Genomic DNA, 16039 nt, shown 5'->3' with positions numbered 1-16039 from the left:
TAAATGGATTATGGGTTAGAATCGCAGAACCGTCGGGCTAACCCTGGGAGATTTTCGTGATTTGTAATCTCTCCACGTAACGAACACGCGGGTTAGTTTCCTCAAAAAGACCTTCTCAATGTCTAGTTTGTCCCAATGCTTGATTCGTTAGCTCGCAAGTCATCAGGATTAGGTTCGAAATTACCAGACTTGTAAGAATTTTTCACATGTAAGAATTATCTTTTTCAATTAATTTTTTTGTTATTGTGATTAGAATTTAATAATTGTTGATGCTTTTAATCATAAAGGCTATGTAATTTGTTTTACAAATATGAATTACATAAGAAATATTAAATTTGTTTTCAGTGAGACTTTTGTGCGTAAATTCGAGTTTAAATTCAGTTGAGGAGTTAATGGAAGAAAGTTTTAAAGGACATTTTTGAACGGAAAAAAGAGATATCTCTAAGAAGAATACTTTTTTTAAAGTTATTTAACTACATGAGATTCATTTTTCCTCGGAATTCCGGGTAACTCAGCAGAAAATTTTAATGCTATGCCGCAATCAGTTAAAATTTCTCATATGGATTTAGTTGTTTTCCCAATTAGAAGCTTGAGAGCAAGAAATAAAGATGATTGCATCATCTTAATTTCCTCACTCACAAGAGAAAATAAAGCCTCAATTTTAAGTCTGATTTATTTGAATTCATTAAATGTCTCTAAAAATCATGATCCTTTCAGTTCTTTAATTGTTTGCATGTGCATTTTTCAATGTTTACGAGCAGCTCTGAAATTTAAAATAAAAAACATAAGAAAGAAGCATAAACATTTATTTACAAATTGTTTTATGAAAATACATTATGAAAATTCAGAATGTTGAAATACATATAATTTAAATTACAGTTAAACAGAACCACTTATAAATAGTAAATAATTAAACAAGTGGGTAACAAGCAATTGTTGCAATACCGCACTGGTTATCTCTATTTCTGGACATTTTGATGTAACCATTCATTCCCCAAGATGATCCCCAACTGCAAAATAAAAAAAATAATTTAAATATATAATATATATATATATATATATATATATATATATATATATATATATATATATATATATATATATATATATATATATATATATATATATATATATATATATATATATATATATATATATATATATATATATATATATATAAGTTCAAAATGAAGTTAAAACAAAGAAAAATTATAGACACATGAAAAAAAGGGGGGGGGGAATAATAAGTAAAAAAATAACAAACTACAGTTTTTTTTTTAAAAAAAAAAGGATGAAATTTTATTTAAAAAAACCGGAAAAAAAAGATATAATCTTTTCATCAGTCCACACGATTATATCCGCAAAGCAGAGTGCTTTCTGATATTGTATTAATAAAGCCAAAGCAAGATATATTAATACAATAGTGCGAGGAGCACTCAAAAAAATTTTTTTACAAAAATTACAACAAATAAAATAGAACACAAAAAGTAAAAATAACATGTAAAAACAGAAAATAAAATAAAAGAAAAAGAAAAAACAGTATAAAAAATGGACTATAAAGCAGTAGCGAAATCAGATCTACTTACATGGACGGGAAATTTTTCAAGAATGATTTAAAAATGTTTTCGCAAAAAGATTGCCAGATTACAAATTATGAAAACAAAAGCGCAAATTGAGTGTAAATAAAGGGTTTTAAAGTGCCGTTCTTGCTGCACTGCTGAAGTGATTTGTTATTCTGTGCATTGAATTGTTAGTTACCTAGGATGGGCCGAAATGTATGTGAGCAAGGTAATATTATACTGGATAATTTTAAAAATTGACCATAAATAGTTTTAGAAAATAGATGTTTATTTAAGAAAAAATATAAAATAGAAACATAAATTGCCTGTTTTGCAAATAATTTTAGCCACGGATTTGCACGAAATGGATTAGCACATGGAAAAATTATATAAATTAATAAAGAAATTTTTAGCAAACAATTTTAAACACGGATTTGCCCGAAATGGATTTGCACATGGAAAAATTGTGTAGATTAACAAAGGAAATTATTTAGTAAAGGAATTTTTTAGTAAATAATTTTGACCACGGATTTGCCCGAAATGAATTTGCACATGGAAAAATTATACAAATTAACAAAGAAATTACCTAGTAAATAATTTTGGTAATACTTATTGCTTTTCTTAACTTTCTTCATGTTTTCTTGTATTTATTTATTTATTATATATATATATATATATATATATATATATATATATATATATATATATATATATATATATATATATATATATATATATATATATATATATATATATATATATATATATATATATATATATATATATATATATATATATATATATATATATATATATATATATATATATATATATATATATATATATATATATATATATATATATATATATATATATATATATATATATATATATATATAGAGAGAGAGAGAGAGAGAGGTAAACAAACATTATAAAACTATAAATATCACATAAATTTGATTGAATAAACTTAAAGGTTTTCTTCAGGACACATTCCTTTGCAAGACGCATTTCGAAATAAAGAATCCTTATCCTAAGATAAGAAATATTCTTTCTTTTTTTGATGCATCGAAAAATTTTTTTAATGTGAATGCGTTTAAAATAAACGAAGAAAGGAAGAAAAAACTGACTTACTAAAATAAAGTAAAATAGAATGAAAAATGCGTTGAAATTAGATTGGCTAATCTAACACTTTCCAAAACTTGTTCAGAAGTAAAAAATGTCTAATATATTAAATATGTAATATATTGTAATATATATATATATATATATATATATATATATATATATATATATATATATATATATATATATATATATATATATATATATATATATATATATATATATATATATATATATATATATATATATATATATATATATAATTTGATTTTAGCTAGAGAAGATGGTTGAGAATATTTTCCACTCCTTTCCACTGGAAAAAACAGAAGCAGTTTTCAATGCAAAAGTGTGAAAAAATAATAAAGAACTTAGTCTTATGAAAAAATCCTTATATATCTTGCAATTAAAGACTAAAAAACTTGCAAAACGTACCGCAGCTTTACTTGTTCATTGATTTAAGCATGGTGCTTGGGTGCATAAATTGTGGTTTAGTAAAAGCCTAAAATCCCAGAAGATTCAATTCCGAAACGCGCTAAATGAAACAGGTTTAAAAATCTGTGGCAAAACACATTAAATGTTAATTAAGAGCAAAATGGGTTAATATTATCAATGAACTATTTTTTTTTTTAATTATGTGTTGCTAAACATTGCATGAATAGTACAATGATGTACACAGATACTGACTCACCTGTTCTTTACTAACCAATAGTCTGCACCGTTTTCTGTCCCATATCCAATAACAAGAACGGCATGGTCTAGCTCACTCGGGCTACACATTTTTTCATCGTAAATCCCACTTCTAATAAGATTCAAGAAATAAATAAAATTTAGTTAAGCAATAAAGATTTACGTTTACTAGAATTTTTTTTTTTTTTTGTGAAATAAAAAACTGAAACTCATTTTATATATTCAAAGCTAAGAAAAAAGTAACCATAGAACTAACACTGCAATCTTTCACATAATGTCGTTTTGTTAATATTGGTCAAATATTTTTGACTGAAGCGCATTAAAGAGGAAAGATACAATTTTATTAAATATTTTCGTAAATTAAAAAAGAAACAGCGTTGAAAAGCATCGGAAATTTTCTTCACAGTGAGAAAGATCATAATACCATTGACCAGCCGACATCAGGAAAACCCTGATATTAAAAATGCTATCGGTTGCTATGGGTAAAGGTTATTCCAGTCTTTGGTAGATGTGATGGGATGTGTTATATAGCTCCGTTCAAAATATATACACATTTATGTCGTAGACTAAACATAAAATCCTGCTCTTTGCAAACTGCCAACTACCGACCTCTTTTGCTAGGTTTATTGCAGCCAACCTTAATGGAGCATTACATAGTGACGTGGCATAGTCTGTATTTGTTCCTGTAACAAGGCTTGTTCCAATAAACATACGTCAAAAACTCTAAAATAATAATCTGTATTGACTATCTTTCGGTAAAAACTCATAATGCACAATACCAAGGTAATCAAGGAGAACAGTCAATATTAACTTGAATTTTGAGTGATTTTGATACAGTTTTCTTCTCTTTTTTTTTTAGCCCAGTTCCACATTTTAAGTGCCAAGCACTTAATGGTTGAATCATCTCTCTGAGAAGCTGAAATCTAAGTTTCATCACCTTTAATAATGCGATTTAAAGATAAATTGCTTTGTGAATCCATCGTGTTACTTAACAGTGTTATTGGTTTTACAAAGAATTAAAACACGAGATGTGACTCGTCACAACCTTAAGGATCTTTTTAAAATTGCTTGATAGAAAACAAATGATATATTATCAGTTCAATAATAACGCTTATTGTGAAAGTCGATCACAGAGTATCAGTTGTTTAATTTGATCGATATTTTGATCATTAATCGAAGTAGATAGTCTATCAGATCATTGATCGCTATCAGATCGTCTTCGACAAAATCTCTATCAACTTTTCAACTAATCAAATACTGTTATTTTTTAAATTTATTTTTTATAAGCAACCTTATTTAAAAGGTTTTTTTAGAACATTTCAAATGCTTCTGTAACGGAAATTTTATTGCTCAATAAGATTCATATTTGCCGAAAATCTACGGAATAAAAATTCTTATCTCATTAAAAACTGGTTTAGTTTTTTAATCATTAATCAAAGCAGTTTAATGATAGTTAATCGAAGTAGATAGTTTATCAGATCACTGATCGCTTCAAAGATGGCGTAAAAGTTCTACTATCATTAAACTTTTCAACTAATCAAATACTGTTTTTTTTTCCTTTTTTTTCAAATAAACAACTTTTTTGAAGGTTTTTAGAACGATCATCTGTAGCGGAAATTTCATTGCTTAATAGCATTCGCTTTTTCCAAAAATCGACGGAAAAAAATTGTTTACTCATTAAAAAACTGGTTTATTTTTATATTGTAAAATTAATTACCTTCCTGACTGTTTCCAAATATTTATTAAAATCGTAAAAATGTATGCTAAAAACTTTTTTTGATATCTGCTATTATTTTAAATTAATCATTCCCGATACTTTTTTTATCACAATAAATAATTTAAAATGTGAAATATTAAATAGCATGAAAAGCGATCAATTATGATCTTCGGTGTTCCTAAAAAAATCGCAAATATCAGAAAATCTAAGAGCAGAAACTTTTAAGGAATGAATTTTGGTTTTAAAACAACACTTTTTTACTCACTTATAAAGCATGAAACTGGTATGATTTGTATCAATTGAGACAGATATTGGACCTACAGTTGCAACTGCTTTTTTCAATGACTCTTCATCACCAGAAGGTAAGTAAACTATACCAGTACATCTGGCCCCAACACTAGCTCTCTTAAAACCGCAGTGTGAGTTATTCTGAAAAAAAAAATACTTTGTAAATATGAAGAATTCATATGTTAGAATTAAAAGTTAACATCAAATTTCTTTAACTCTATGTGAAGTTCATTCACAAACTTTTCTATTTTGATACCTTCAGCAATTGGATACTTGCTAATCGAAAAGTTGAGAAGTGATTATGCCTAACCACGTGCTTCAGACTTAATTGAATATATGTAAGCGACGTAACGTATACATCTCGAACCTGATTGGCTTCTGAATCGGAAAATGCCGCGGTTTTTTAGCGATGACGTCACTTGTAGGTATCCTATTTTTTTCCTGTTGGTTAGATGACATAAAAACTAGCGATTCTAATGAACTCCTGAACTTTTGATATCATCTAGTTTTACCAGTTCAGAAATTCTATAACTAATCAAGAAATGAAAATACTTTGGTCTTCTAGGATCTCAAAGTTTATAATTGCAAACAAAAATGTACCTAATAAACGTTAAAGAATTTGAAAATTTAGTGTTGAAAATAATTTTATAAAAGCCATTATCAAGAATACATACTAATTTTCTTTTAAGATATATTGAAATAACATTAATATTATTACTTATGATTAAAACAATTAAATTGAAAACTAAATAAGTACTATAGACTTAAATAAATAAGTACTATAGACAGAACGCTTTCTATCAATTCCTGCTTTTGAAACTGGAGAAATTAAGGAAACTGCAGTAGTACACTAGATTTTCAGTTTCCTTTGCTAAGGAGAGCACTTTTTGTAAAATGTTCCAGGATTTCTATGTAAATAATAAGTTGTTCGTATGCATTGTGATGTCATCTAATTTATATTGCAGAAATGTAGGCAGTATCAATCTGAAAACAAATGTAATGAAAGTTTCGATGCAAAAATATTACATTCAGAAAAATGTTGCCCCAAGTCAATTGCCAATTGTACCTTTCCGGAGTAGGGATAGGAGTCCTCAGTGTCTATCCCTAAGTTATCTTGAATATATTTTAGAGCCCACTCCACCCTTCCTCCGTAACAGCCAAGATTGCCTATAAGAGTAAAGTCAAAATAAGGAAGCAATTATTTAATGAAGACAAATATTTTAAAACATTTTACTAGAGTCCCTACAAGCAACTCTTTTTCGCTAAATCATGCGTGATGTAAGAAAACGTAGCCCCGATTATAACATTGGAGTGTTCAAATTTTAACGTGGAGGCATGCAATCTAAATGGTTCAAAAGATAGATTTTGAATGCCCTAATTAATGATGACTATATTTCAAACTCCTGATAACTACTTAAGTTTCGAAAATTTTCGTCAACAAATTGTGCAATAAGCACTGAGAAAAAAATCTGATCAAACCTAACAGAATATGGTAAAATTTACTGTGTTTCTGGTTCTATGGGATCACCAAAGAGCTCAAAAATGTTTATCGAAGTGCTTTGGTGGTGATTTCGGTAAAATTAACAAAGAAATATTGTTTTATAACATAGGATAAAATTTGGCGATTTTAACACGATACCTTAAAGCATGATATAAAGATAATTTATTCGGTTAAATTTACTCTTTAGCTTCGCAATTTTTACTGAATGTGAAAAAAAAACTATGATTTTGAAAACCAGAATTTCGGTAAACGGTTAAATACCATGAACGGACAAATTACAAAATTTATGGCTTGGATAACGTTTATTTTGGTTATATTAACAAGTATTATGGCTTTCTTTTAACAGAAATATGATTAGTACGGTAATTTTACCTGAATTATTCATCCACGCAGTTTTAAAGATAACGAAGATAATGAAAATACCGAAAGGAATAAATTAATATGAAACGGCACTTTTATAGCAACATACTGACAGTTATAGTTTATTATACTTTACTTAGTTTGTGATCTTAATACAAATGTATTTACAATTAATAAAAGAAATTCTTTTAATAATTATGATTTAAAACGTGGTTTTATATCAGGAAAATCGAAATTACCTAGTTCTTAAAAATAAATAAAAACGACTTTTTAAAAAATTTTTTTTATCGCAAATGATTATTTTCATTAATTTACACATTAGTTTTAGATACCTTTCTATTTAAGAGTATTACTTATAAAATTCCACATTTTATTGTAAAATTACATTTTATAACATTTTGTTGTGTTGTTTGTTGTTTATTTAATGGGAATTAGAAAACTTTATTGCCTCCAGAGTTACAATGTAAGGAAAGATCTTCTTTTCTTCCAATCAATCTTTTCTTTAACAATCTTCAAATCAATCTTTTCTTTAACATACTGATATCTGGACGGGGATATAAATTTTTATAATAGTCTTAGTAAATATTATAAACGATGCATTGAAATTTCTAGATTGGTTATTTAAGAAAATCTGTAGTTCGTGATGAATTTTCTTGTGGACATCTGATGATCATCCAGTAACCAATAATGTTTTAACAAAACTCATAATACCAAAAGCAGGTGACATTGGTGTGCAATGGTTTTAAAGTTCTTCATTCAATGGCAAAAAAGAACGCTTATTTCATTTACTTCATATATATTTTCCCTTTGAATATTATGTGATACTAAGTATTATGACAAGAATAACCTGAATGGCAGGACATTAGGCCCTTGACCGACAGGTCATGAGTTCGAATCCCACAGGCCGAAGGTTTATAAAATAGTGACTAGCGAACGTTAAATCTGTCGGGGTCAAACTGTCCTCCAAGTTCCCATAAAAAATCAATACCTCTGGGGTAGTGAACCGGAAAATGATCGTTCTCTGGTCAAAACTATTTACGGCAGGATTAATTGCGTATGGAGAATGAGTCATTCCTGTGAAACGGGCTGTGACACATGTGTGTGGAAAAGTCGTAGTTTTGGCCATAGATGGCGCCACACGACAACACGAATCGCACTCTTCTATCTTAAATTCTACTGAGCAGGACTTGCTGGTATTGGCAAGTGGCATTGTAACAACAGCAACTAAGTATTATTTCAGATATAAATCATGAAATTTGTTTACTATACCATATTTCCATGAGCAGTCTATTAGATTCTGCTCGCTGAGAGATATTAATTTCCCAGTTCTCTTTTTGTGTTGCCCTTCCAGTGATCCTGTTGCAGAGAACGCCCAACATGATGCACAGAATTCCTAAGGAAAACACGGATTTCTGATTTTGAAAAACGTTATTGAGCTAAATAAATAATGTACCATTCCAAACAATTGAATAGAATAATGAAACATCTTGGATAACTTTTTATTGGAAATTATTAAATTATTTTAGAAATTATTCAATTATTTTTGAAATTATTCAATTATTAGATTCTGTTCGCTGAGGGATTTTTTATCCATCAGAGTAAAGGTAAGCTATTTTTTATTCTATTAAAAATATTTTAATAAATTTGTAAATTTTTTTTTAATAATCAAAAAGCAGCGTTGATCCCAGTAATAATCGCCAACTTGGCGAGATTTAAAAAATTCGCTAAGAGGTGGGTTTTTGTAGGATTTTTCCCAGGATTCTTTTGTATTTAAACAAAACACATACTTTCATGGTACTGCTCTGTTTATAAATGTTTCATGAAAATTAGATTCATTAACATGCTTACTTGGTCCTTAACTGGCGTCACCAATCCTTGAGCTCTCCAATCAACTTTATCAGGAATATATACATTGAAAGGTTCAACCCAATTAGACCCACTGCTGCTTTGAAGATCAGCACTTTTTAATCCTTTGAGAAACTCTGCAATCTCATTGCTGCTCTACAATCAAGAGAAAACTGAGAAATAGTTATTTTTTATCTATTTAGTTTTTCACGTACTTTTTATCATTGAAATAATATCAAATGCGAAATTGAATAAACATTAAAAGGAAAAGAAAGAAAACTTTAACTAGTTCTAAATAGCTCATTTAAAAAGTATTCAATGTTAGTTAAATTAAGAGTATATGGAAAAACGAATTCCGGTAAAATTACCATACTGTATAGTAATGACAGTTTTGCTGGAAAGAATCGTAATTCGGATTAATAAAACCAAACTTTCCGGTATAAATACCATTCATTTGGTAAATTTTTATTAATATAGTTATGGTTTTTTCGGAAATTCTGGTATTCAAAATTATAGTTCCTAACACTACACATTTAGTAAAAATTGTAAAATTGAATAGTAAATTTCACTAAATAAATGGTTTTAATGCCTGAGATATCATGATAAAATTACAAAATTTTTACCACAATTAGCAAATTTTATCGCATATGATTAAACCATATTTTATTGTTAATTTTACCAAAATCAATAAAAAGTACTTCGGTAAGAATTACTAAGCATTTTAATGCTCTCATAAAGACAGAAACACGCTAAATTTCACCATATTACGGTAGTTTTTACCATACTTTTTTTCTCAGAGTAAAATTGATTTAATTTTCCTTTAGAAATATATTGACCACAGAACAAATTAAAATATATAATATTTGATACCTATTAAAAAAAAAGAATTATTCTTATTTGAAAATTAAAAAATCTTTATCTGCTTCATAAGTTTTTGTATCAAATAAAATTTCGTTCTGTCGATATTATAGTCTTAAAAAAATTAGACTTTTACTTAATAGATTCTTAGTATCCTAACTTGGTGCATACTAAAATTATTCTGCATATCATTAAAAGGAAGTATTATATCATTAATACTTTTTAAGTGAACTATAACAAAATATTTATTACCTAGTAATTCTACAGTGATTTATTAAAATGCAATATTAACGATCATAAAACAGCTGTTATTTCTTGTGGGAAACTTCCCTGTAGCTGATATAATCTTGAACAAAGATTAGGCGACGTTGATATTTAGTATTTGCCACGAGTCGATACGATAATTCAATATATTTGTTTACGATAATTCAGTATATTTGCAAAACAAAAGCTCAACAGAAAAAGGAAACAATCAAAATGTGTTATTAACGTCTTCTGGCTTCTGTGAAATAAAATAACGAATTTGGAGATATAATAGAATCTATTAATAATTAATGAGATTGCCTTTAAAATTTTCCTCATGAAGTGTGCTAAAATAGATGGTTCAATAAAGTGATTATAATTTATTAATATTTAACAGCCTTTACATTTTTCTTACTTAACATTTATTTGTGAACTCCACTGTCGAATCATCATCATGTTTGGCTGGACAACCCAGTGTGAGCCAATGCCTTCTTCTGAATTCTGCTCCACTGCATTCTATTTTTGACTTATGTTGACCAGTATATTTCCGGTATAGCAAGGAAGTCAGTTTCCACTAACTTCATCCATCTCAATCTGGGTCTACCCCTTTTTCTGCTCGTTTGAGGTTCATTAGAAAGAATTACTTTAATGTGAAATCATCATTCATTCTAAGACTTGTCCACTTCATCCGGTTAATTTTTTATCAAGTTTGCAACGCCTGGCCAGTTCTAGATTTTATATATTTGTATTTTTCTTTAAACATCGTTGATTTCTACCCCCACCAAGCAGCTCGTGATACTTTTCTCTCAAAAATGGCAATTTTACTTTCTCTGATTTCGGACAGGTTCTAAGTTTTTGAGACAAGGGTAAGTATTCGTTTGATTATTGTGTTATATAGTTTACTATATAAAACAATAATTGGACCAATACTTACCTATCGTTCAGTATTGGTCTAATTAATTTATGAAAAATTTATAAAATCTTGAGAGAAATCAAATAGTAGTAATATTGAATTAGTTTATAAGAAAGATATTTCAATATTGATGCAATCATAAATTTCTTAAAAAGTTTTAATTTTTTTTTCAAATTTCAATTTTTTTAAAACAAAGAAAGCTGTACAATTGCATAGTATCAAAGGAGTCGTATCGAAACAAATTGAGATTTGTTTCAATGTGACATAGATAACAAATTGCAATTGTTTATATAAAAAAATATAATTCCTACTCATTGCATTTCATAGTTTTTAAAAGAAAATATGAAAAAATTTCGAATATTGAGTATTGTGAGATAGTAATTACTAAACGTACCAAATCTGAATATTTGTTAATGCCTTTTCTATACGTGTAGAAACCCATATCAGCGAGGTGATTGTGGTATTCAACTTCGACAATGTTTTTTTCCCAGATCGATCTTCGTGTCAGTTCTTCGCCGTCATGATAAACTTTTCCAAAAGTTTTCTAGAAAAAAAAAGATTTTGAAATGAAATATTATTTAAAGTTTATTTAATAAAAATATTAATTAATAAAAAATAAAAATAAATATATAAAACTCGATGTAGGGATTAAATCAGAAAAAGCGCTTTGATAAAAAGATAGATCTCTGTATTAAAAAATCGCAAACATCACCACTAATTTTGATGTTCAATTTAACACTACATTTTGTTTCGATGCACAAAACTTCTAAAGCCCGACATTTGAAATTACATAAGTGAGCAGAAAATCGCACAGGGAGTGAATGAAATAAAAAAATTAACAATCAATCATTTATTCGAGAATTATTAACAGTTAAACTTGCAAAAAATAGTATGAGGACCGTTTTGCGGCTTCAGCAATGTAATTTCAGAATTGTAACGTGATGTGCTCAAAGGGTTATTTTTGTTCATGAACTTAATGCGGCTTAGTTATTATAATTTTAAATGCTTTTTTGTCTGCCTGTTTTATTTTACGCTTAACTTTGTTTTGCTGCGCGAAAACTATGAAACTTGAAATTACCATGTCGTGTAGAAAAAAATGCAAGGAGTAAGATGGAATTAAAAAAAATAGTACGTGGAGTCCCTCCGCGCGGAAGAAGTTAAACTTCGCAACCTGCGACGTTAATTGTAGAAGAATCAGCAGTCGTAGAAGGATCACTAGCTCTATTCAACGACTCTTTTTCCTGCTCCGCTCGCTTCCGTTCTCTGTAATAACGGTAATATTGTGCATTTTTCAATCTTGAACCAGTGGAAGTGCTTGTGGTTGCCTCATCGTCTCTCCCTGGAAAATCTATTTGCATTAATAATGTATGTGTCATAATGTAATTTCGGAAAAGAAACAGTCAATTGATATTCACAAGAGACGTACCTTGACATAACCTTAAATCCGTCGCATTGTCCGTAGGATTGTTTTCACTCATTTTTTACAATTGTTATCCACTAAATTTGAAAATAAAAAATACTACCCTATTAAATTATATGTGTATCAAAACAAACTAAAAAATATTTACAGAAAAACAATACTTTTATTATTTTTATGCTAGTGAGAACCAAAACAATATGGAAATGAATGAGGGAAAACTGGATCCTACCACGTGATTTCCCGACCAATAAAAATGTAGCGTTAAAAGTTTAACGCAACCTTGTTGGAAGTCGCATAAGAAGTATAACTTCAAAAATAAGATTCGATTATTAGTTATAAAAACATCAACTGTCAAACTCGTAGTAAAAAATAACATGCCAGCTAATCTACTGCTCTCCGCAATACAACTACAATGTTGTATTTGACGTGCTGAGCGGACCCATTTTTATTAATTAAATTTACGAAGGTCTCTGGCAAAGCAGAAATAATAATTAAAGTGTAATTTTAAATTTAATAACTTAAAGTATTTAATAAACACCGAATCAAACAAATATTTCTTTAATCTGTTTAAAATTGTATAGTTAAGAAAATAGTAAGTCATTATAGATCAAAAATCTTTTAAGTAAAATTTCGATCGGATTCAATAAATAGTAAATTAGGCACTTTAATATTGTTATAATTTTTATTTTCATCAATAAATATTTATGCCAGCAAGTATTGTGTTTATGACAAGATCAAATAAAATTCATAAATATTTTGTTATACAGAGCAGAAAAAAACGGACCAACCTGAATAACTTTTGATCTAGTGATCGGGTCTTCACGCTTTAGAACTCATTCTCAATGGTTGAAGGGGGTGACTTTAAACATGCTAATTATTTAGTGCAGATGATATTTTAAGTTACGAAATCAGACATAAAAGCGCACTTTCTCTGATTAAACATACTTTTTTTTGTTGAAAGATTCGGATTTCTGACCCCCAAAACATAAGGGGGAGCCGCAATCTGGGAAATATGATCCCCATAGTTTAGTCAGGAGAGCGGTTTAAAGTTTTGACCCCTAATGTTGGTTTTATTTTTCAGCGTATTTCGTCATTTCTCAAGAACTTTTTAACTTTTAAAATTTTTTGCACGCAATTAAAAAATTCATTTTTCCAAAAGTAATTGCATGCAAAAAATAAATTTTAGTAAATATTTATTCTTTTTTATTATTTTATTTAATAATAGCCGATAACATCATTTTAAAGTATCTAATTTTGCATGGTAAAATACGAAATTTGAGCGAAATCGGTTGAATAAAGGCTGAAATCGAGATACAAATATGCGACTTTTTTTCAATTTCTCAGAAACTATTAAACCGATTTCGCATAAATTTTGTATATTTGTTATGCAAAATTAGATACATTAAAATGGCGTAAGCAGTTGTATACCTTACAATTCAAAATTTTTCTACTATTATTAAATAAAATAATAAAAAATTATAAATATTTGATAAAATTTATTTTTTGCATGGAATAATTTTTGGATAAACGAAATTTATATTTGAGTGCAAAAATTTTTTAATTCACTTAAAAATTTCTCGGGATATAGCAAAATGCGCAAAAAGTAAAATTAACATTATGGGGTCAAAACTTTGGACTGCTCTTCTGACCAAACTATTAGGTTCATATTTCCCAAATTGCGGCTAATTGCGGTGGCCATTTTTTTGGCGCACTGTACATTATTAATTCTTGTATCACATTGTTTTAAATGCATTACCAATTATTTTATTGTCAGTTTTATTTTATAAATAAGTCAATTCTATATTTACGCTATTCAGTTATTCTTATAGTGCTAGAATCTTTATTTTCCTCACTAAAATATCGTTGTTAGTATATATGTTACCGTTAAAGTATGAAATCCGTTATTTTATAGAATACCTAGTTATTCCATGAAATAACTGATCGTATCCGTTAAAGTGTAAAACTCTCTTGTATTTCAGGGTTTAACTAGTTATTTCCTAGAATAACGATCTGCGGCCCGTTAAAGTGTAAAATAATCTATATGCTACAGCTCAAAGTTTAGGTACTGGTCAGGGATTTAAAAAATGTTCGTGTAAAACCCAGTGTGTCAACAAATTTTTTTTTTATTTTAGAAATAATATTCTTTGCAATTCCAAGTGCCATTTTAGTAATCCTTGTTGTAATAAATAATTTTATGGTACGTTTCCATAAATACCATTTATAAGCTGCATAAACTAGATAAATTGCTTCTTTTTCATTTTAATTGTCTATCATTAGTTTATTTATAGAATACCTAGTTATTTCATTTTAGATAAATTGTTTATTTTACACTTTAACTGTCTCTCATTAGTTAATTTATAGAATACCAAGTTATTTCGTAGAATAACTAGTTAAAGTGTCAAATTAATAACATATTACTCACTTTAACAGACACGATCAGTTATTTCATGGAATAACTAGGTATTCTATGAAATAACTGCATTATATACTTTAACGGTAACATATATAATGTTTATGGCGAAATAAAATAACAATAAAAAATATTTTGTTCCAGGGTGTTGATTGTTGTTTTAAGTAAATTGCCAAAAAGATTACTGTCAGTTTTAAAATGCAAATTAGTTCAAAACTCATATCAGTTTTCCAACACTTCTTATTTTTATCCCTACTAGTGAAGAGAATGACGCCCAGTGGCTGAGCGGTAGCGCTTCGCGCTGTCGTGCCACAGGTCCCTGGTTCGATCCTCGGGCCGGGCAAGGTAGACTCAGCCTTTCATCCCTTCAGTGGGTCGATAAATGAGTACCAAGCATACTTGGGAACTAAACACTGGGGGTTCCGCGTTCGGCTGACCACCTGACCGGAACATCTGCTCCTGCATGCCAGAGCCCAAGGTCAAGAAAACTGAGATGGGCACAGTAGGCCTTGGCCCTCTATGGGCTGTCGCGCCACTGAGTTTAGTTTTAGTGATCAGAATACGGTGATCTTTGTGTTACTGTTATCTAATATCCTTTTAAAATTCTAGTCCTTTTTTAGTCTGCGCAGACACTATGCATTATAGATATTTATGGCATAGGTATGCATTGATTTATTTATCATCGGCCAGAAAAATCGACACACTATAAATTTGAATCTTACTTTGAATGTTTCCCATTGATCGTCTATTGGAGGATCAAAATGAATGAAGCTTGCTGTTGCTACAGCGGCAAAAAGAAACAGGGCAATAAATTTCATGATGATTCTAAAAAAGAAAAATCAGTTAGAAAATTAAGAAATTTTTTTAAAATTTTCTCCCAGAGAGGTTGAGGAAAATTATTGTATTTTATAATAAAGCTCTGGAACTTGAAAAAAAATTCAGTTATTGTAATAGTAGGACAGCATTCTTTTTAACACCTTTAGTTTAATTACTTTAGTTTTAATTACTTTACTTTTAAGTACTTTGCTTTTATCAACTCACTTTAAAAAAGAATTTAATTACATATCATATTACTTGATTAAAAACTTCATTCGCTTCAAAAATATACAAATC

General features: G+C 28.6%; 1 protein-coding gene across 1 annotated transcript; it reads right to left on the bottom strand.

The window, feature by feature from the left end:
- Positions 1 to 785: 785 nt before the first annotated feature.
- Positions 786 to 15757, bottom strand: LOC107442061 (cathepsin L-like peptidase). The gene is made up of 8 exons (XM_087153406.1): positions 15649 to 15757; positions 11491 to 11640; positions 9086 to 9238; positions 8507 to 8630; positions 6443 to 6543; positions 5354 to 5517; positions 3373 to 3483; positions 786 to 1010 (listed from the first exon to the last, which is right to left on the bottom strand). The coding sequence occupies exons 1-8, from the start codon at positions 15742 to 15744 to the stop codon at positions 911 to 913; spliced, it is 999 nt and encodes a 332-aa protein (XP_087009532.1). The 5' UTR covers positions 15745 to 15757; the 3' UTR covers positions 786 to 910.
- Positions 15758 to 16039: the final 282 nt, after the last annotated feature.

The sequence above is a fragment of the Parasteatoda tepidariorum genome, chromosome 10 (genome assembly GCF_982258835.1).
Source record: "Parasteatoda tepidariorum strain Cologne lab strain chromosome 10, Ptep-v5.0, whole genome shotgun sequence".
Classification (NCBI taxonomy): Eukaryota; Metazoa; Arthropoda; class Arachnida; order Araneae; family Theridiidae; genus Parasteatoda; species Parasteatoda tepidariorum.
Note: the sequence above shows the minus strand (reverse complement) of the source record. Positions and strands in the feature narration are given on the sequence as shown.

Excerpts from the sequence above, each read along its gene's own strand:
- LOC107442061 (XM_087153406.1), bottom strand. The coding sequence starts at position 15,744 with ATGAAATTTATTGCCCTGTTTCTTTTTGCCGCTGTAGCAACAGCAAGC. Across the intron at positions 11,641-15,648 it reads ATCAATGGGAAACATTCAAA|AAAACTTTTGGAAAAGTTTA; the intron begins GTAAGATTCAAA and ends TTTTTTTTCTAG. Across the intron at positions 8,631-9,085 it reads TGACGCCAGTTAAGGACCAA|GAATTCTGTGCATCATGTTG; the intron begins GTAAGCATGTTA and ends TGTTTTCCTTAG.